Source organism: Oncorhynchus keta, chromosome 34 (genome assembly GCF_023373465.1).
Source record: "Oncorhynchus keta strain PuntledgeMale-10-30-2019 chromosome 34, Oket_V2, whole genome shotgun sequence".
Classification (NCBI taxonomy): Eukaryota; Metazoa; Chordata; class Actinopteri; order Salmoniformes; family Salmonidae; genus Oncorhynchus; species Oncorhynchus keta.
The window spans coordinates 59,813,844-59,834,966 of record NC_068454.1 but is presented as its reverse complement, the minus strand read 5'-3'; the positions used below and the strand labels follow the sequence as shown (position 1 = coordinate 59,834,966).

At 44.1% G+C, this 21,123-nt stretch overlaps 1 protein-coding gene across 8 annotated transcripts in view; it reads left to right on the top strand.

Moving 5' to 3' along the window:
* Nucleotides 1–771: 771 nt before the first annotated feature.
* LOC118367389 (myelin-associated glycoprotein-like) overlaps nucleotides 772–21,123 on the top strand; it is a 21,972-nt gene continuing 1,620 nt past the window's right edge. Inside the window, exons 1-12 of one of the 8 annotated variants that reach the window (XM_035750796.2) lie at nucleotides 772–920; nucleotides 12,556–12,690; nucleotides 13,731–13,876; nucleotides 14,150–14,225; nucleotides 14,787–15,155; nucleotides 15,429–15,725; nucleotides 16,011–16,268; nucleotides 18,080–18,340; nucleotides 18,542–18,844; nucleotides 19,133–19,232; nucleotides 19,812–19,914; nucleotides 20,285–20,338. In XM_035750796.2, coding sequence (XP_035606689.1) covers nucleotides 14,180–14,225; nucleotides 14,787–15,155; nucleotides 15,429–15,725; nucleotides 16,011–16,268; nucleotides 18,080–18,340; nucleotides 18,542–18,844; nucleotides 19,133–19,232; nucleotides 19,812–19,914; nucleotides 20,285–20,338 — 1,791 coding nt within the window. In that variant the 5' untranslated portion in view covers nucleotides 772–920; nucleotides 12,556–12,690; nucleotides 13,731–13,876; nucleotides 14,150–14,179. Of the gene's footprint in view, nucleotides 921–6,121; nucleotides 6,260–7,112; nucleotides 7,138–12,555; nucleotides 12,691–13,730; nucleotides 13,877–14,149; nucleotides 14,226–14,786; nucleotides 15,156–15,428; nucleotides 15,726–16,010; nucleotides 16,269–18,079; nucleotides 18,341–18,541; nucleotides 18,845–19,132; nucleotides 19,233–19,811; nucleotides 19,915–20,284; nucleotides 20,339–21,123 lie in introns of those variants that run through there. The other 7 variants (XM_035750800.2, XM_035750795.2, XM_035750799.2 and 4 more) reach the window with 7 other exon arrangements.

Below are 21,123 nucleotides of genomic sequence, written 5' to 3'. Positions count from 1 at the left end.
GGATGTCACTGTCTTGTTTCTGTGGCATGAAGAAGAGCTGTTCGCTGAGGGAGTATCATTTAGGGAATGCTGTATAACATACAGAATGCACACTAGTATTTCAGTATTTGTTTTTGTCTTTATGGGTATCTACTATTTTCACCACATGAACATCATAACCATACTTTCTTTCCTATTTCCATAGATTTTACTCTAAAGGCCTTTCACGTTGCTTGTTCAATCTCCATGTTCAATGTCTGCCAATATGTAGACGTGATGGATGTGCTGTAACACTGGGTCTGACTGAATGGTGGCCTTTTGTTTATACCTTTTATTGAAATGTGTTCAGGAATTTAATTGTTAACCAATTTTGCTATGGCGAGTCATGAGGATTGGTACTGTATAAGGTAAGAGCCCAGCTACCACCTGCTTGGTACATCAACTCTGCCAGCACACCAGATTTTGCTGTGTCACCCTGTTTTTGGATAGATCTAATGATATGAAAGCAAATATACAAACTAAGAGGTATATAGATAATTACAAACCGTGTGGTTCGATCCCTTTATGCTGATTGGCTGAAAGCCATGCTATATATTGAAATGTTCCACAAAGAGGGCCCAACTATCTTCAAATCAATGTTATTCACTCACTACAACCTGCCTGACACTACAATTAAATGATGTTGCCTATATAAAGACAGTGGTTTATGTTTGATAGATTTATCCTAAGGGTATGAATGCATATTAAAAGTAATACAACTGATACAGAATTGTGTTTTTCCTTTGTTTTCTTTGATTGATTCAACAAGGGAGAGAGAGAGAAGGAGAAAATGAGAGCGGGAGGGAGTAGGAGAGAAGGCAGATGCCATAGGAGAGGAGGACTTGCTGGTTCCTATCTGCTGGGCATTAGAGCTCTTCACTGGGTGCATATCAACTGATGAGGTAAGAGCCATACCACATGTATGGGACTTGTGTTCTTATGTTTCATTTTAGCTTTAGATTACTGATCTTGATTTGAGTGCAATTATGTTACTTGACTTGATTTTGATCACTATTTTTAATTGCATCAGTCTGTTCAGGGCTGTAATACCTATTGAGAGCACTATTGGTCTTGTTGCTTAATACTACTTTATTTGATAGTCTGCTGAAATGCTTCCATTGTATTCCATTGTTTGCCTTTAATACCTCACACTGTATTGCATGCTCTGTATCAGGGTACCATTACAATGCATTGGTTATCACAAACGAGTTCACAAGGTGTGGTTTGTGAGTTCAGCCTCGTGTCTTTCAAATGTGTTAGCACCTGGTTGTTCGCAGCCACATTCAGGCTTTGGTGACAGGGTGAGTGTGGCATTGTGAGAGTGAGTTGGTGACCTTTTATAACAGAAGAGTTGTTTTCATGTGACAGCTGTGGAGGTTTGGGACCAGTACGGCTTTAGAAGCCTTGATATAGCAACAGAGTTTCTCTCCTCATCCGTGGTCTTTTTTTAAGGCTGAAAACAACAGCATGACTCACACCCATTTATTAATGCCAAGGGTTGTACAGTATGTTGTCTTGGGTCTATACGCAGCATTGTAACAGAATAATTAGGATAGCTAGATGGGTAGAGTGCTGTTTCATATCCCGTCAAAGTTTTGTACACTTATTCTCTTCTTATTCGAGAGGGTGATCCCATTTGAGCTTTTAGAAAATAAGATGAGGTGCCTCGGGAGAAGGGCCCATTGGGACAACCAGTTTAAACAAATTCAATTCAGTTGATCTTGGCATTGTAACTCAGTATAGGGACAACCAGTTTACACCAATTCAGATGATCTTGGCATTATATCTCAGTACAGTTGACTTAGTTCCCAAGATAGAGCCAGAATTGGGTATGAGGCCAAGTGGAGCACAGATTGGGGAGCAAATCCTCCGTTCCACAGGGACACAAGCCAGTAGTGACAGACACATCCAATAATCTAGTGACCCGATTTCTTTGGACCCAACCATGGCTGGAACAGATGGACGTAATGACAACATTATCATTCTATGTCATCATAATGTCATGAGACTTCAATGATGGTAGAATGTAGCAGAAGGTTCCAGACCTGGGTTCAAATACTATTTGAAATCTTTCAAATACTTTGAGAGTTTGCTCTAGCCTGCATAAAGTGCCAGATGGGGTTTATATTGTTTTGATTATTCTATTGATCCATTAAGCCAGGCAACTTCAATAAAGCACCAGATAAAGTACTTGATTTCAAATAGTATTTGAACCCAGGTCTGGAATGTACCAAGATAGCAAGCTAGTATCATCAGATGATGATGATGATGAATGTTAATCAATGAGAGAGAAAATAATGAGTTTACGGTTCTTTAAAAAATATATATATATATCAGTGAGAGTAGTACCCTAAGAGCTTAGGTATTTGACTGTTGTACTGTTATAATCTCCACCCGGGCACAGCCAGAAAAGGACTGGCCACCCTTCGGAGCCTGGTTCCTACGTTTCTTCCTAGGATCCTGCCTTTCTAGGAAGTTTTTCCTAGCCACCGTGCTTCATTGCTTGCTGTTTGGGGTTTTAAGCTGGGTTTCTGTATAGCACTTTGTGACATCGGCTGATGTAAAAAGGGCTTATAAATACATTTGATTGATTGATTGATGTCTCTCTACTGACACCCTGTTTTGAAGCGTACCAATAAATCACATTTTCTTTTATTTAACCTTTTTTTAATTAGGCAATTCTTATTTACAATGACAAACCCCCCACCCCCCTCCCCCCCAAGACCAAACCCTCCCCTAACCCTGGCGACGCTGGGCCAATTGTGTGCCACCCTATGGGACTTACGATCACGGCCGTCTGTGATACAGCCCGGGATCGAACCCGGGTCTTTAGTGACGCCTTGAGCACCGCTAGACTGCTGCTCCACTTGGGAGGTCACAAATGACAACCATGCATCTCTCCTGTCCACCAAAGGTGGATGGGTAGGTGTGGATCCTTTCTCAGTGTGTGCTCTGCTCTCTCACCCTCTCTCTCTGGCCTGGCCATCTCTGTCCAACAAGAGCCCAAAACTCCCTAAACATGCCTGTGTGTGTGTGTGTGTGTGTGTGTGTGTGTGTGTGTGTGTGTGTGTGTGTGTGTGTGTGTGTGTGTGAGTGTGAGTGTGTGTGTGTGTGTGTGTGTGTGTGTGTGTGTGTGTGTGCGAGTAAGTGTGTGTGTGTGTGTGTGTGCGAGTGTGTGTGTGTGCGCGTGAGAGAGAGTAAGTGAGTAAGTGTGAGAGAGAGTAAGTGAGTAAGTGTGTATTTGGCGATGGTAGTGGGTGATGATGATGGTGGTGGTGATGACAGTGAACTAGAAGAAGCAGAAGAAGAAACATGATTCACTTGAATGCTGCCATGACCAAACAATGGAAGACTAATGTGAGAAATCGTAGAACAAGAAGAGCAATGGGTTGAATTAGCTAATGCCACCAGAAGACAGAAAAATCCAACGAGAGAGAGAGAGGAGTGAGAGCAGAGAGAAAAGGGGATTGTTGTGATTAAAAGACAATTATCTGTGCACATCGACTTCCCAGTGTTGTGCGGTGTCAGGCTCGAGCTGTGCTGTTCTTTTCTCCCAGCAGGATCTGGGAGACAATGGCTACTGTGTCCGGAGGAGGGGGGGTGGAGGAGTCTTGGGTGGAGAGAGGTTAAGTCAAGAGGCACAGGGAGCAGCTCCCCTCAACATTCTGTTTTCATGCTCCATTTTCTAATAAAGGCCTGAGCAATACAGAGTGTGTACTGAGTCTGAAAAACATTAGGAACACCTGCTCTTTCCATGACATAGACTGACTAGGTGAATCAAGGAGAAAGCTATGATCCCTTATTGATGTCAATTGTTAGATCCACTTTAACCAGTATAGATGAAGGGGAGGAGACAGGTTAACCTCAAAGAAGGATTTTTAAGCCTTGAGACAACTGAGTTGTGTATGTGTGCCATTTAGAGTGTGAATGGCCAAGACAAAAACGTAAGTGCTTTTGAATGGAGTATGGTAGTAGGGTGCCGGGCGCACCGGTTTGTGTCAAGAACTGAAACGCTGCTGGGTTTTTCACACTGAACAGTTTGTGTGTATCAAAAATGGTCCCACCACCCAAAGGACATCAGCCAACTTGACACAACTGTGGGAGGTATTGGGGTCAACATGGGCCAGCATCCCTGTGGAACGCTTTCGACCCCTTGTAGAGTCCATTCCCCGACAAATTGAGGCTGTACTCCAGGCAAAACTGTGTGCAACTCAATATTAGGAAGGTGTGCCTAATGTTGTATACACTCAGTGTATATCGCAATATCATAATAATATTGCAGTATTATTATCTAGATATGGACATATGCCATGTGCATATCATTGGTTTTCAGCATTTAATCATATTTAGACCTTTCCTCTGGCCCTAAAAACACATGTGAATGTTCTCATACTGCAATTACAGTCACTCTAGTCAATGGGTCATGTTCAGAAGGCTCCAAATGGAAGCAAACATTTTCAGATCGAGCCTGTGCCACCTGAACTTGCCCCAATAGATTTGTTCAATATCTTAATTTAAGTGGTCATATCATACATAATATTGTTATTGTTGTAATTGTTTGTGTCATGAAATAAATGTTAGTAAATATACTGAACAAAAATATGAACGCAACATACAACAATTTCATTTTTTTTTTTACTGAGTTATATAAGAAAATCAGTCAATTTAAATAAATACAATACACAGGTCTAGCAGGGGCGCAGCCTTGGGTGGGCCTGGGAGGGCATAGGTACACCCACTGGGGAGCCAGGACCTGTGTTTTTCCCCACAAAAGGGCTTTATTACAGACATACTGTAAATGCTGAGTTTCTTCAGTTGTCCGGGTGGCTGGTCTCAGACAATCCAGCGAGGTTACACGTGGTCTGAGGTTGTGAGGCCGGTTGGACATAATACCAAATTCTCTAAAACGTTGTTGGAGGTGACTTATGGGAGAGAAATTAACATTAAATTCTCTGGCAACAGCTCTAATGGACATTCCTGCAGTCAACATGCCAATTGCACACTCCCCCAAAACTTGAGACATCTGTGGCATTGTGTTGTCTGACAAAACCGCACATTTTAGAGTGGCCTTTTATTGTCACCAGCACAAGGTGCACCTGTGTAATGATCATGCTGTTTAATCAGATTCTTGATATGCTACACCTGTCAGGTGGATGGAATGTCTTGGCAAATCTTTTATTTCAGCTCATGGAACATGGGACCAACACTTTACATGTTTCGTTTATATTTTTGCACAGTAAATATATTGCCCTTCCTTCTTATATAGTACATTTGAGTTGTCAACCTTCAATCTTGGAAAAGGTCATAAAAAATTGGGCTGGAGGGAAGGATAGGGCCCCTTGAGGCCTGTAAGGGAGTTTTTGACCATGCGTCCATGGTTTATGAGCTGGTCACGCAGGAAGTGATGCGATTTGAGGTCACATGCTCCTCATTGTGCCCTCAAACACCAGTTCAGTATGGTCAAGTTTAGTGACTTTCATTATTCTCAATATCCAGCCGTTTAGAAGATTGTGGTGGAAAATGTATCGGTCAAGCCCTCTTTTGGCCAGGTTAGGTGGCAGCTACAGGTACTGTAGCTATCGTTGAAATTGGTCTATAGATTACATATGGACATGAGTGGCATATACTGTATTAGCCTCTGAGAGGTCTTCTACCACACAACAACTAGCATTTCCATACAATGACATTGTTATTTTAATTCCCATCTCTTTACCCTGTTTGTCCCCCTCCTCCCCGTCCCCTCTCCCATTCCCCTTTGGCGTAGTAGTGACCTCAAACAAGGATGTGGCACTCCATCAATCCAAAACAAACGAATATGCTCGGACCCATCCAATGTTAAACGAATGGCCGTGTTGGATGGAAAGGGTCTTGGAGCTCAAAGCCTCACCCACGTCTGTTGGGATGAGTGGGAACAGTGGAGGTCATTGTGGCCAGGGCGGTGCGGGGTGTGCATTTATGAATGGCTGGGCCTCGAGGCAAAGGCACTGAACAATGCTGGTACACTGAGGAGACTGATCTCCATATGGGAGAGGAGGAGGGTGGGCAGTTTACCCCCCTCCCCCTCTTGATGGGGCATGGTACAGAGAGGAGCGAGAGGTCTCTTCATGGCAGCGTGAGTGGTGGCGTGACGGTTAGCTTATAGTTGTACGTGTGCTTGTTGTTGGGGACAGGCTTGTTGGCGCTGAGGCTAGAAGCCCAAGAGAGGGAGAGAAACGCCTGCGACACTCACCTGACTGCACAGGTGAGTAAAAGCTCTGGACAATATCCTTTTCATGGAGTTAATTGGAGTTAATTGGTCCATGGAGATAGTCGGAGTCAGTTGATCCATGGAGTTAGTTGGTTTTATGGCCAAGATTGATTATTTACTTCAATTGATGGAGGCTATTGACTTGGTTGCTCAGTGCTTTTTGGCCTCTCTGTGTGTTGTACATTTTGTTAGAGATGTCTAGGTCAGTGGTTTTCAACCGGTGTGCTGAATTGTTTTGATCCCTTACTTATAAAGGTGACCTGACCTGTGGAATGCTAATGGCATTTTGACTTGGGAGCACCAGTGCGCTCAGATAAAACATTGACAATACATTAATAATATATTGACATTGGCACATGGTTATATCTGTACCGTTGTTTTTCAAGTCCAATAATGCTCAGGTTGGCATCAAGAGCGAAGTCATTTGTATAATTTTGCTTTGCCTACAAGAACCATTAGCACAGGCAAGTCTGATTAGGCTAAGCTGTACCACAGCCTCTGCCATAGAAACAAACCGATCACGGCTTCGTGTCCGTGGACGAACCTTTACAATGCAGAAAAACGCTCCTCTCTAGCTCAAACCGTTCAAAACTGCCTGAGCACATTTTTTTTTTTTTTTTTTTTTTTGGGGGGGCGTGGATTCCTGGATGCTCTTAAAGGGGTAGCCTACACTCAAATGAATCATAATGAGTAAGGAACTATGCATTAATACATTATACGTTAATAGGTTAATGTTAGGTGTTCTGCCGAAATGTTTATCCCATCAAGGTGTGCCGCTGTTGATAAACGTTTGGGAACCACTGGTCTAGGTGTTGACTTTGGATGAGTTGTTACACCTGAACGACTCTTGCTGTTCTACAGTAATATTGAAGGTATGAGGAGCAGTGTCTGTATAAGGGTTCAATGTGTCTTCAATAATATATATATATATATATATATAGCAAATGTATTGGATTTCAGTTGTTTTTCATTTAATACTCAGCGGCATGACGCGAAATTGGTAAGACATCGAGTAAAACGAGAATGCTTCTCTTCTTGGTTTTCATTTGCAGTAAACAAAAATATAAAATACATCTTTCAACGTGATTCTAATGTGAGTGGGTAAGTGAAGTGGCAAATGAGCAAGTGAGTGATCTTGTGATTGTGTGTGTGTGTGTGTGTGTGTGTGTGTGTGTGTGTGTGTGTGTGTGTGTGTGTGTGTGTGTGTGTGTGTGTGTGTGTGTGTGTGTGTGTGTGTGTGTGTGTGTGTGTGTGTGTGTGTGTGTGCGTGCGTGCGTGCGTGCGTGCGTGCGTGTGTGTGTGCGTGCGTGTGCGCATGCGTGGGTGTGTGCTGCGAAAGCCATGCAATAATCACAGGACAGATTTTCCTCCGAGTACCACCGAGAAATGAACAGTTCCTGCTTTTACCAGAGCTTTTGCCAGTGTCTCACCACAATTATTTAGAATTCTGAAAGCAGATACGACAGTAAATGAAGATTCCAAATCCAAATTCGGACAGACTGTTTTGAGCTTATTGTGCCATAATGTCCTTGTGTGCTGAACACATACAAAAGCTTTTTACAGAAACTATATTAAGAGATGTATTTTTTCATGTGAACCATTGTGGCTAAATAGTCTTAAGAAATAGGTTCCTTTCTCTGGCTCTTCTCCTGCGTGACCACTGATGCGAAAGTACTTTATAGGGAGGAATAAACCAACACACACCTTCAATCTATATGTGGTACAAAAGGAAATAATGCCAGCATAGAAGGTTATGCGAAGGCAAAGGATTCGGACATTGAGGAGGTTTGTGGGAGGATTGAAAATGGCGATACAAATCTTTCCGCTGTAGGTCTTGGCCTCCTGCCTTTAGGGTTATTCAGGTGACTGCTCTGTTTGCCGCCCCCTACTGGGCAGGGTGGAAGAGAGAGAGAGAGAGGAGGCCTGTGGTTCACCATCTGTCCACTGTGCTGGGACTGCATTGGGAGGCACTGTACTGGATACTGGTCCAGAGACACACGGCTGCCAGGTAGAGGATACACACATTCGGATAGACCCACACAAATACACTCTTGAATGCATGCAAGTGCATACACACACACAAATGCACTCAGAAAATAAATGCCTGGATGCACACATACAGTACCAGTCCAAAGTTTGGACACACCTATTCATTCAAGGGTTTTTGTCTATTTTTTACTATTTTCAGAATTGTAGAATAATAGGGAAGACATCAACACTATGAAATAACACATATGGAATCATGTAGTAACCAAACAAATGTGAGATTCTTCTTCAAATTAGCCACCATCAATTAGCCTTGATGACAGCCTTGCATACTCTCGGCATTCTCTCAACCAGCTTGGCTGCTTTTCCTTCACTCTACGGTCCAACACATTCCAAACCATCTCCAGTGGGTTGAGGTCGGGTAATTGTGGAGGCCAGGTCATCTGATGCAGCACTCCATTACTCTCCATGGTCAAATAGCCCTTACACAGCCTGGAGGTGTGTTTTGGGTCATTGTCCTGTTGAAAAACAAATGATAGCCCCACTAAGCGCAAACCAGATGGGATGGCATATCACTGCAGAATACTGTGGTAGCCATGCTGGTTAAGTGTGCCTTGAATTCTAAAGAAATCACAGAAAGTGTCGCCAGCAAAGCACCCCCACCTACTCTGCGTCTCACAAAGGCACGGAAGTTGGAACCAAAAATCTCAATTTTGGACTCATCAGACCAAAGGACATATTTTCTAATGTCCATTGCAAGTGTTTCTTGTCCCAAGCAAGTCTCTTCGTCTTGTTGGTGTCCTTTAGTAGTGGTTTCTTTGCAGAAATTCGAGCATGAAGGCCTGATTCACACAGTCTCCTCTGAACAGTTGATGTTGAGATGTGTCTGGTACTTGAACTCCGTGAAGCATTTATTTGGGCTGCAATTTCTGAGTGGTGGTCCTCGTGAGAGCCAGTTTCATCACAGCACTTGATGGTTTTTGCGACTGCACTTGAAGAAACTTTTTAAGTTCTTGAAAAATTTCCAGAATGACTGACCTCTTTGCTTATTTGAGCTGTTCTTGCCATAATATGGAATTGGTATTTTACCAAATAGGGCTATCTTCTGTATACCACCTCTACCTTGTCACAACACAACTGATTGTCTCAAACGCGTTAAGAAGGAAAGAAATTCCACAAATGAACTTTTAAGAAGGCACACATGTTAATTGACATGCATTCTAGGTATCTACCTCATGAAGCTGGTTGAGAGAATGCCAAGAGTGTGCAAAGCTGTCATCAAGGCAAAGGGTGGCTATTTGAAGAATCTCAAATATAAAATATACACTTTTTTGGTTACTACATGATTCCATATGTGTTATTTCATAGTTTTGATTTCTTCACTATTATTCTACAAAGTAGAAAATAGCAAAAATAAAAACCTTGAATGAGTAGGTGTGTCCAAACTTTTGACTGTTACTGTACATGCACACGTAGGAACTGTACAGGCACTGTACATGTCACACCTGCATTCTGTCATCAATTTACAGTTTGTAAGTGTGGCCTTATAAGCAGCACTCTACCTCACACAGAATGTGTCATATGGAGTGATTGTGGAGGGGTGGGCTTCTCACAGGCAGCTCTGAGTGCTGTGTGTGTGGGAGGGGGGAAAGGGCTTTAAGACCATCTGCTCCTTGGAGTATTTTAGTGGGGGCCAGAGCTTGTGGACCAGCGCTCGTCACAGGCAAACAGCAATGCAAGCTGTGAGCTGGCCTGTTCCGGAGAATTCCTCCAGTTTCTGCCTCACAATGGGCAGTGTTCCGCGTACAGTGTTTCCTTTATTCCTATGAGCCACCAGCGAGCTTCACATACATAAAGTATATGATATTAAGAATACAAATGATCTTGGCTAAGCTGGCTCATTCTCTTGAGGACAGTGGGCCCATTTGTTGTTGGTTGATCATTTGGAATATGAGTCATGGTAATATGGCAAGGTGTCATGGCCTGTTTCTGCCCTACTGATTCTGTGTCGATAGTCTCATTGTTGCACTATTCGTCATGGAAATAGCCTACACTAGGGCATATGCACTTTGAATAATAATTGATAGAATGAAATTATAGGTATAAGGATGCCTGTGATTATTCTGTCTATTAACTCCCTGTGTTGGCGCTGGGATAATCCGGCCCCCACAGGCTATGTGAAACGTTATAAAGAACAGGAGGAGTGATCGAGTGTACGCCTAGGGAGATTCTCAATTGAGCATAAGTACGTCCTCTCCTCGACTCCCCCGTCCTCTTCTCCTCTGTGACCCGGAAACCGATAAGTGGTCGAGAGGTTGAGGACAGCGTCAATTCGTTAGTTGGCGAACGAAGGAGTGTCCACAAGAGCATCCTAGCGGCGGCTAGCGCCGTTAGGCCACACCCCCTTTGAATCAGCTGTTGTTTTCTTGAATGAGAAAAGCATGCACACATTTAAAAACGATACACTACTTATTATTTTACCATTAAAACGTCTTGCACAACTAGCTACATTTTTTTTTATCACTTTACACATTTATTTTGGGATTCCACCTCTAGAAACATCATTTGCCTGCTGATGCTTGAGTGGAGAAGGAGAGTCTCATTTCATACAAGGACATTTGTTTCCAGATTCCCTGGACAGAGGAGAGGATGCAGGAGGCGAGCAAAGCCAATTGAGATTCTCCCATAGACTCCTAAAGGGGAATGTGTGTTGCAGTCATTTATACAATGTGAATGTTTCTAGAGTGAAAGTCCACACTAAGGTCATTACTTACGCTGTACATTTCAACTACAGTGTGTATCACAATACAGAACTGTGACCTGTAGCAGTGTAATGTTGTTATAACTGTATAACACACAGAACCCGACAATCATGAATAAGAAACAACTTTATAAAATTATGTAATCAACGTGTTATTTTTGTCTCAATACCATTAACTAAAGTATAGCAGTTTGGAAATGTTGCCATGCCAACAGTGCTAACAATGACAGTGCGATAGTGGTCAGATTAGCAGATGAGCATGCATACACTCTCAGCTTTTAGGAGGAACCCTCCCCATGTGGACACGTACATACACACACAGGCACACGCACAGGCACACACAAAAAATGACCATGGCTCAGGGAAGCACTGCTTTGTCCCAACGGAACGACAGAGAGTGGAGGAGGATGGGGGGAGGAGAGATGAGGGGGCAGGGAGGAAGGTCACATAGCTGTCGTGGCGCCGTAAGGGCCACTGTGCGAAGTGTGTTGGCACGCCGTGTGCTGCGCGTGTGTGTAGGGGTCTGTGGCATGCTGCACATTCGTCTGTACAGGCTCCAGTCTGTGAATGAGGTATTCACTCTGACTCTACCAACCTCCCCCACCTAGGCCTACTTAGCCCATCCTCAATTGTGTTTGTGTTGGGATTCCCTTGAAAACATCCATGGCTTGGTGGATGTCATCATTTGGCCTATGGCTTAATGGTTCTTGGATACAGTGACTCACGCCACTTAAACTGTAACAACCGCTCCACTATGAAATAGAAGTATTCTTTGTTGCGTTGATATGTAAAGTAGGGGGTCCTCCTAGTTGCTTGCTGGACCCTGTTATCATCCCACATCCACAAACATACCTTATGTGGGAAAATATTTGGTGTGTGTCGTGTGTCCAAGGGAATGCCCAAAACATTTTACAACACCAATATACTTATTTTTTTGTAATAAAATAAGAACCGTCATTGTTCATTTCTAGATCAAAATCCCAGGTTAGCATCTTTTGGCTTAGTTTAATTTTTTTTTTTTTTACTCATGTTGGCTGCAAACGGTAGTCAACGAGGGCACCGTACAATAACTAAAGCCTCTAGCTGAGGGGGATGTATGATTCCAATGGAACTGTTTGGAAATGGAGAATATACTCATCTGTATGGGTATACACCCAGCCATGCTCCTCTCGTCATAGTCACTAGTCATAGTGATATTATGACTCAACTTCACCCTGAGGTCACTGGCTCTTTGTGGATACAGTAGGTTCTAGCGGGGAAGTTATCTAATGCTAGCAGGGTTACTTTGACCTGGTTGTGAGAGTCAAAGGCCTGGTCCATGGTCTGAGACAGACTGGCCACAGCAGAGAGGGCGGTAGACGACAGGAATGCGTGGAGTGGGTCTAGGAAAAGGCAGAGAAATGTTTGAATTCATATTCAAAACTACCCACCACACACATTCACCACAGCCTGCAGCTCACACAGTCGCTCTCTTTCCCTCTTTCCCTGTCTCTCTCTCTCTCTCTGCTTCTGTCCCTCTTTCTCTCCCCATCCCCTGTCTTAGAATCCATAGAACCCGGCAGACAGGATTTTACAACCTGCGGAGACACACAAGGGAACTACACGCCCGGGGAGAACGTAGAACCGACAGAGCCGAGGGGAGGAACCGAGAGGGAGCCGGAGCCTGGTGCTGAAGCAGGTATGAGGCAAGTGGTCTGTGGCTGGTCTCTGTGCTGGCCGTTTGTCTGTCAATCAATGGCTCTCGTTGTTGTTGCTGGTGGTGTCAGTGCCCTGCTCTCCGGGCTATTCTGTTCATCCCGCCATTGCTGATGCATTTGACTCTCAGCTCAGACACAGTCCCTTCTCTTGGGGTTTTGTCTAATGCAGATGGTACAGCTTGACGCAATGTTTAAGAAATATTTTACTGGCATTGGCTATGATTGCCCTGACCTAGAGCCTCATGGTTTGGTTTGAAGGGGTCCAAGTCAACTTTATAATTGATCTGTATGTGGACCGTATTTTTTTACTTTGGATTTTAAATGTGTATGTCTGTGTGTATAAGTGTTACGACACAGTTTGGAAATGCGCACGAGCATGCTGTTTGTGTGCGTACAATCTCATGTTTGAGAATGGGATGTCTGTGTGCCTCAGCCCAGAATAACCTCTCACTGTTGTTGCCAAACTGCCTAAAACCAACAGAATGTGCCCTTATTTTCCGTAGGAACACAGCTTACCAGCCTATAGACTGTCTGGGGACGTAGTGATGTGTTAATCATGGAGCTCTCCAACACAATCCACTCTTAGGCCCACCATCTGCAGCCACCGGCTGCTCGGAGGGGGGCCAAAGACAAGTCATTGCCTCCATAGCATCATGGATGACATGCAGGGGGAGACACAGACTGGTAGATACAGAGTAAAGGGTCCAAACAACCAACGGACCAAATGATGATGGTTGACGCCATGACGTAATGTAACGGATAAGGGCCTAGGGACTAGGGTAGTGAGTCATGGTTCTGAACAGGTCCCAACAGTGACTGTCCGTCGAAGACCTGGGACTTACGTATGAATAGCCTAATGAGTGACTCTACTAGCACTCAGAGAGTGTGCGTCACCATGTCTATGTGCCAGTGCCTGTGCCAGTGAAGAGCCTGCTGTCCATCTAAGGCTGCAGGGCTGATGTCATCGCCTGATGCTGATGTCACTTGTGTGGTTTTTTTTTGTGTGTTTTTTTTTTTACAGAGAAGTTAAGGGCTGTTGAGGTGTCTGGGTGTGATTGGGCACCCTCTAGTGAACATTACTACTACTACTACTACTACTGCGACCACTAATCTGAGGAATCCGATATTTTCTGTCTTGGCTACTTTTCGCCCATTGAGCAATTCAAGGTAATAGTCAGTAATGTCTACTGTCTTTTTACACACCATCATGTTGACATATGTCATTGTTACCTGAGATAAAAGCGACATAGGCTCGTAAGAATATGTAAACAAACAAAAAAAGACCATTTAACCATTGCAGCTATATGTCACCACATACTTATATGTCACTATAATGTGATATTCAATATATATCACATAGCATTGGGCTCCATTGGTCCAGAACAGAATGGTAAAGTGTGAAGTTGCGGATGTGTAATTAAGGTCCGATGTCTGTTGCAGAGGCCTCTGGTTCAGGGTTAAATAGACACCATGTGGTGTTTGGAGCTGCTTCTGCCGCTGTTGCTAATCATCAAAGGTAAAACTTGTATGTTTCTCATTCCCTCTTGTCAGTGTGAATAACTACTCGATTACATCACAATAAATAAGACTGTAAATTCCCTTGAAGACTACAGATGTAATGCTAAGAAATCCAGTAATCTAGATATGCAATTGCAATGTGAAACTGATTGACAGTTGACTTTTTAGAGTGTGTCAAACGTACAGCAAACAACACTAAAACAAAAGGGTACAGCGTTGTCACAGGGTCCAACTGGCACACATGGCAGCAGGGAATCAGCCTACTGTTCCTATGCTTTGTGATGGCTGGCTGGCGTCCATCTTGGCTCAACCTAGTCCCTCTCACCTAAACAGTGGTGCCAGTGGTGAGAGTGAGACATATGCTTCCTCCACATAGGGTCTCTGCTCTTACCGTCTCAAGCAGGGATAACATCATGATATCATCCTCTGTTCTCTCTGTTCATTCCATTTGAAACTCTAGATGTATTCTAGATTTATTGTTCATTAATAGAGTATACAGTTTCGCTCTCAATATTCCCATTTCCAATCTTAGTCCCATATCCCTCCTTTCCTCCCTCAGATGTCAGTGGCCAGTGGAACGTATGGATACCCAGGGACATCTCGGCCATGACCAACTCCTGCGTGGTCATCCCCTGCACATTCATGTACCCGTCCGGTATCCGTCTGCACTACGGCATCCACGGAATCTGGTACTTTGGCCAGCCCTACCCCCAGCTCTTCCCACCTGTGGTGTTCAAGACGCGCACAGAAATCGTACATGAAAGTTACCAAGGGCGTACCAAGCTCATCGGGGACCTGCACCAGAGGAACTGCACTCTGCTCATCAGTAATATTGGTACAGAGCACTCAGGGAGGTACTACTTCCGTGCCGACCTGGGCGGTGCCAACATCTACACCTACCCAGACTTCTCTGAGCTCAAGGTGCTGGGTAAGCCTGCTGAGAGACCCTGAGAGGCCATTTTTATAATTGAATGTGCCACATTTATGGGCTGGTTTGCCCTAGCCTGGTACCATATATGTTGTGCTGTCTTGTCAACTACTGTGGACACTGACAGTAGGAGATGGCAAGCACAAATAGATCTGGGACCAGGCTAGGATTGCACTAGCTGTGATTATAATTATTGTAGTTTTAACGAGAATAGGTAAATATTGCGAATTGGTGCATTTTCACTTGTTCACTTATGTCCTCTCTGTCCCCCAGACCAGCCGAACATTGACATCCCTGAGGAGATAGTCGCTGACGAGAATCTGGAGTTGACCTGCTATGCTCCAGACAACTGTCCAGAGAATAGCCCAGAGATCCAATGGATGTACACAGACTACCTGCCTGAACCTGAGTATACCTCAGACTACGTGGCAGAGAGCAACACAGCCGTGCTGTCCAGCACGCTCACCTTCACCCCCAGGCCCATGCACAACGGTCAGCTGCTGGGCTGCAGGGTCTCCTACCCCAACACCACCCTGGTCTACGAGAGACTCATCTCTCTGGACGTCAAGTGTAAGTGACCAACTGACCGTTGCAGAACCATTGTCAGTATCGACAGTCACCCATTATTCTCCATCTACAGTAGAAGGATAACAACTTGATTTAGCAATGTATTGCATGATTGCGACATGGTAAGCATTGGGTATGTTAGCCTGGCATCCAGAACCTGTTTTTCTACGTTTCACCTTTGTTTTTCTTTGAAACAATGATGAGCGCAGTGTTGGGTCTGGTTTAACCAGGTTATACACTTGTCACTTTTACAATTCTAACCCCACCTTCCCCTTCCTCTCACCCCAGATGCCCCTCGCTCGGTGTGGGTGAACGTGTCCGCGGAGGTGATGGAGGGCAGCTCGGTAACGCTGCACTGCGAGGTGGACAGTAACCCTCCTCCCAGGATCTCCTGGCTTTTTGGGGACCAGGAGCTGCTGTGGGACACAGCCTCCAATGCCTCGCTCTCCCTGGACGACTTAACCCCCTCTCAGGAGGGTATCTACACCTGTGTGGGGGATAACGGCTATGGCGTCATGAACACGTCCATGTATCTGGCCGTCTTGTGTGAGTGTCATTGTGCAACATGGTGTTTGTGGAATAATCAAAAATAGTTACATTTAATCATTGTAGTTAGACAGTATGTCAACCAAGCTGACATTTTAGTTTCTGTCACTTGCATATGTGACCGACCGGCTCGACCGGCTTTTACATTGGATAAAAGTAGAGACTAGAAAATGGTATATCAAACATTACAGTTGAGGAACAATGTCAAACTAATTCTGCTTTGAAAGTTGATTAACTTGTAACCCCACTTTTAAGAAAATGGCACTTGAATGTTTTGGTAGACCTACTGGAGAGCTCTTCTTTGTCTACACCCATTCAGCATTGTTCACACCCTCTTAAGACATAGCCTCACCCATCTCTGTAAGGATTCACATGTGAGGCCATGTGCTAAACAGTGAGTATGATCATGTACTAAACAACCAAAGATTTTAAGACTATAGGCTGGTTTATACTACTTCTATCAACATGTCTGTATACAGTTAATTATTACAGGAAAATAAACTCACAACAAGATTATTATTTACATGTTAATGGTTCGCTAATTACAGAAAATAGCTTATGGTTTAATTTTTTAACTTGGACACTGTCTCGTTGGCCTAACGTTATATCCTAATTTGATTTTGGGGTAGGTCATGCTGTTCTTCACATTACAGTCTCTGGTAAAGACACACTATAACAAATAAAATCAAAGTTTATTTGTCATATGCACAGGATACAGAAGGTGTAAACTGTACAGTGAAATGGCTAATTGCATAGTGGAGTCTTTTGTTTAGACATGTAGATAACTAGCTATCTGGCTAAACAATTAACTATTATCCCAACTCATAGCATTAGTACCCTGCATGAATCTACAGGTAGCTTTACTAGCAAATGGCTCTGCCATACGAATAATATTACTACACAGATCATACACGTAATATTTGCTAGCGAGCCAGCCAGCTAACGTTAACTAGCTAGCTTGCAATGAAAATGACTTTCTGACAAAATTAGAAATGTATAATATCTGAAAATGTAGCTAGCTATACTCTCTTACAGTACATGGATGAACGCTTCTCCCTCTGTCACGGATGACATGGTTGCCCTTAATTATGAAGATGTAATCCGGAGACAGGTGTTTTATACAGCAGACTTCCGTGTTTTCTTTTTGACTCCCTCCACATTTGCTATAAAACGCTTACATTTTCTCCATCTCCTTAGCTATCATGCTCTGCTTCCACAGGGAATTCCACTGATTTCAAAACTTGGTCCTCCAGAAAGTGGAGAACTATCTTTCAGAAAAATCTGTGTTAGAAAGGATGACCTAGACATACTGAGCAACTCATTATAGACGGAAGCATACATGGCAGACCAGTCCGAACTCATCTCTCGGCATGTCCAGCCCATCCATTATCTCAGCCTGTCCAGCCCATCCATTATCTCAGCCAATCATGGCTAGTGGGAAGGTTCCCTCATTTTCCGTGGCTAAACCAACTAGGCTCGTAATTTAACAATTATATTCATATTTACAGATGGCATACAAGTTTGATATTAAGGCACATGAAAGTGCACATAATCCAGAAGGCATTTCTGCCCCAAAACTTATTTTTATGACTAAAAAATAAATAAAAAATGTTCAAATGTGTCTCCTGTGAAGTAGTAACGCGCAATATATATAACAATGTATTAGTTATGTGATAAACCTGGCCCATAGCTTCCTGCTCTTGTTGATACACAGCACAACATTTCATCCTCTGTAATTGACTCCTTTGTTCAACTCCTTTCTTTCTCCTCATTTAACTCTACTTTTCATCACCTCTCTTTACTCCTTGCAGACCCTCCCAGTGAGCCAGTGGTAAATGGCTCCCTGACCATTTTGGAAGGTTCCTCCATCTCCCTGCAATGTAGCACACAAGGCAATCCCACGCCCACCCTCACCTGGCTGAAGGACGGGGAGCTGGTGGGCAGCATCACGGCCGCGGAGGTGTCTGTGCTGGAGCTTCTGAAGCTCAACCCTCAGGGAGACGGACAGTACCGCTGCCTGGCAGAGAACGAACACGGACGAGCCAGCAGCTCCCTCAACATCACTGTGGAATGTGAGTGGGTCATCATGTCATGTGGTATCATAACATATGGTATCATATTTACATTTACATTTAAGTCATTTAGCAGACGCTCTTATCCAGAGCGACTTACAAATTGTCACACCGTATTGTACCACACTACATTACACTACGCTACACCATCCCATCCCACTCTACATGTCAGTCATAGCCCTACTTCCACCCTCTCTCCAGACGCCCCAGTCCTTCTGGACGAGTCCAAGTGCACAGTGGTGAGGGAGGGAGTCCAGTGTGTTTGCATGGCTATGGGTAATCCTGAGCCCATCATCGAGTTCTACCTCCCCGACAAGAACATCACCGTCAACGACACGGACGGCCGCTACAACTACTACACGCACACGGACGGCCACACGTCCACGGGCATGATCAAACTACGGGAGAAGGGCGAGCGCCTGGGCAACGGTGCTGTCAATGTGCACTGCAGCATTAGCAACATGTACGGGTCAGAGAGCTTTCATCTGGAGCTACAACAGGAGAGTGAGTACACAAGTTCAGGTTCATGGTTAAACACAGAACTGCATACCATTAAAAGGCAAACCAATTGTATAGCCAAGCATACATGAGAGATTGAATTGAAATGAGATGTGTAGCACCTTTATATGATATGTAGATTGACTGTATAAGTAAGACCACCAACTGGCTACCCCATTGGCTTGATATTGAAATGGCATTATCTCATTAAATAAGTTATAGTACCATGACCTAGTTAAACAGTATTTTCTGTTTCTACACTGTCTTCAATATGATGTTCTTGTCTGACGTTAGAGAAGTACATGATGGCAGTGATCGTTGGCACCATCGGTGGAGTGGCTGTCATCGCCTTCATCATCGCAGCAGTGAGATATGTGGGCCATAACAACAAGAAGTGAGTATCCACCCGTCGCTAACTGTGACAGGGGTCGATGCGAGTTACAGGTAGTCATTTCCTGTTTGAATTGACGATAAGGAAACACTTCAGCCTAGCCATCCATTCTAAAACACCTCTGTGCATTCATGAGTGAATGATTGATCGATGGACGCACGTGAGAATCATGGTCATTAGTTATGCTAACGCCAGAGCGAGTTAGCGGGTTAGCAAGCCAGACTAACCGTAGCCTATAGTTTGCAGGCTCAATTCCCTGCTTTGATACTGCTTTGTACCCTTGACCTGCTATGCTAAAAATACAGCCATGGTAGCCTACTTAACTAAGGTGCTTCAGCATTATAGCTATACATCACATTTAGACAGAAGCTTTTACAGGAAGTCGCTCTAAGAGAGGGTGTCAGCTCAACCGCAACTAAACCCATGAAACAATAACCACAACCATGAACCATAGGCCTGTAGATCATTAACTATGTTGGGAAACAGGCCCTTGTTTTAAAATGGATGCCCAGGCTTGGAGTGTCACCCTGAGTTAGTTAGTGGCCATGAGACCGAGTCTGATCTTGTGACTCCACCCCCCAGAGAGAATGGCAACCCTGGGCAGGACCTGGTCTCTAAACTGGAGAACCCAGCATTGTACTACAGCACAGTCAAGAAGGACAAACAATGTTTGAGGAAGAAAGTGGTGAGACATGTTGATGATGATGACAATAATGGAGATAATGACCATCCTCAGATCTGTCTTAGACGGGAACATGATAGCTTACCCGTTACTGATACTATACTCGTTCAAATCATGTCCCATTTTTGATGTACAGTAAGGTTAATTCCGTGGAGATACTCATAAATACTCATAAAACTTCTCATGTTAAAGAGAACATGTAAACTTCCCCAGCCAACTACTGGCCTAGCCTGAGAATCCCAGTACCACTATAGCTATCAGTCCCAGTACCACTGGTGTAGCTGCGACCAAAGCCTTTCCAGACCACTGTTTTCTGCTTCATCGCTTCTCTGCGTTCTTCTGTCTCTTTTTCTCTTTCCTAACTCTTGCACAGCTTAAGACAGAGCTTCTGGGCTCAAAGTTTAACTCCATTCTAGAGGAGAGCACGGTAAGGTTCCTGAACAACCCCGCCCCAATCCCAACTCCAAGTCTCAGTGGGAGACAGCATCCCTCACACACCCCAGACAGCAAAATTATACGATGGCCCAATTTCGGACATAATCTAAAATATTACGATTTACCGTTTGGCCGAGTTAACCACTTGGTGTTACGGTCCTGAAGTGGATATGTAGCATGAAATGTCCAGACCTTGCCCGGCAAGGTGGATGTGGCCCACATCCTGACCAAAAGTAGCCCAATAACTATGGGATGTTGTTAGGGCCACTTAAATCAAGCCAGAGATGGCCCATAAGAAAAGTGCCAATCCTCCCCCAGTTCGCAGCTCCTACATTCGGACCATATGACGCATTGTGGTGCCAAAACTGAGCTATACTGTATGTGTCACCAAACAACCAGATCTGGCCCATATTCGTCTGCTGTCTGAGATCCGCTTCCATGCGCTGTATCTCCTTTCATTTCCACGACTGTTGTTGCATGGCTGCCTCGATACTAACAGGAAATGCTAAACCGCCTCAATCTCCTTGTCTTACGCCTCTGCTCACCAATAACCACTAACCCTCCTTTCTCCTCTTTCAATGTCTGTCATGTTATGGGGCGGCAGGGTAGCCTAGTGGTTAGAGCGTTGGACTAGTAACCGGAAGGTTGTAAGTTCAAACCCCCGAGCTGAAAAGGTACAAATCTGTCATTCTGCCCCTGAACAGGCAGTTATCCCACTGTTCCTAGGCCATCATTGAAAATAAGAATTTGTTCTTAACTTAAATAAAGGTAAAATAA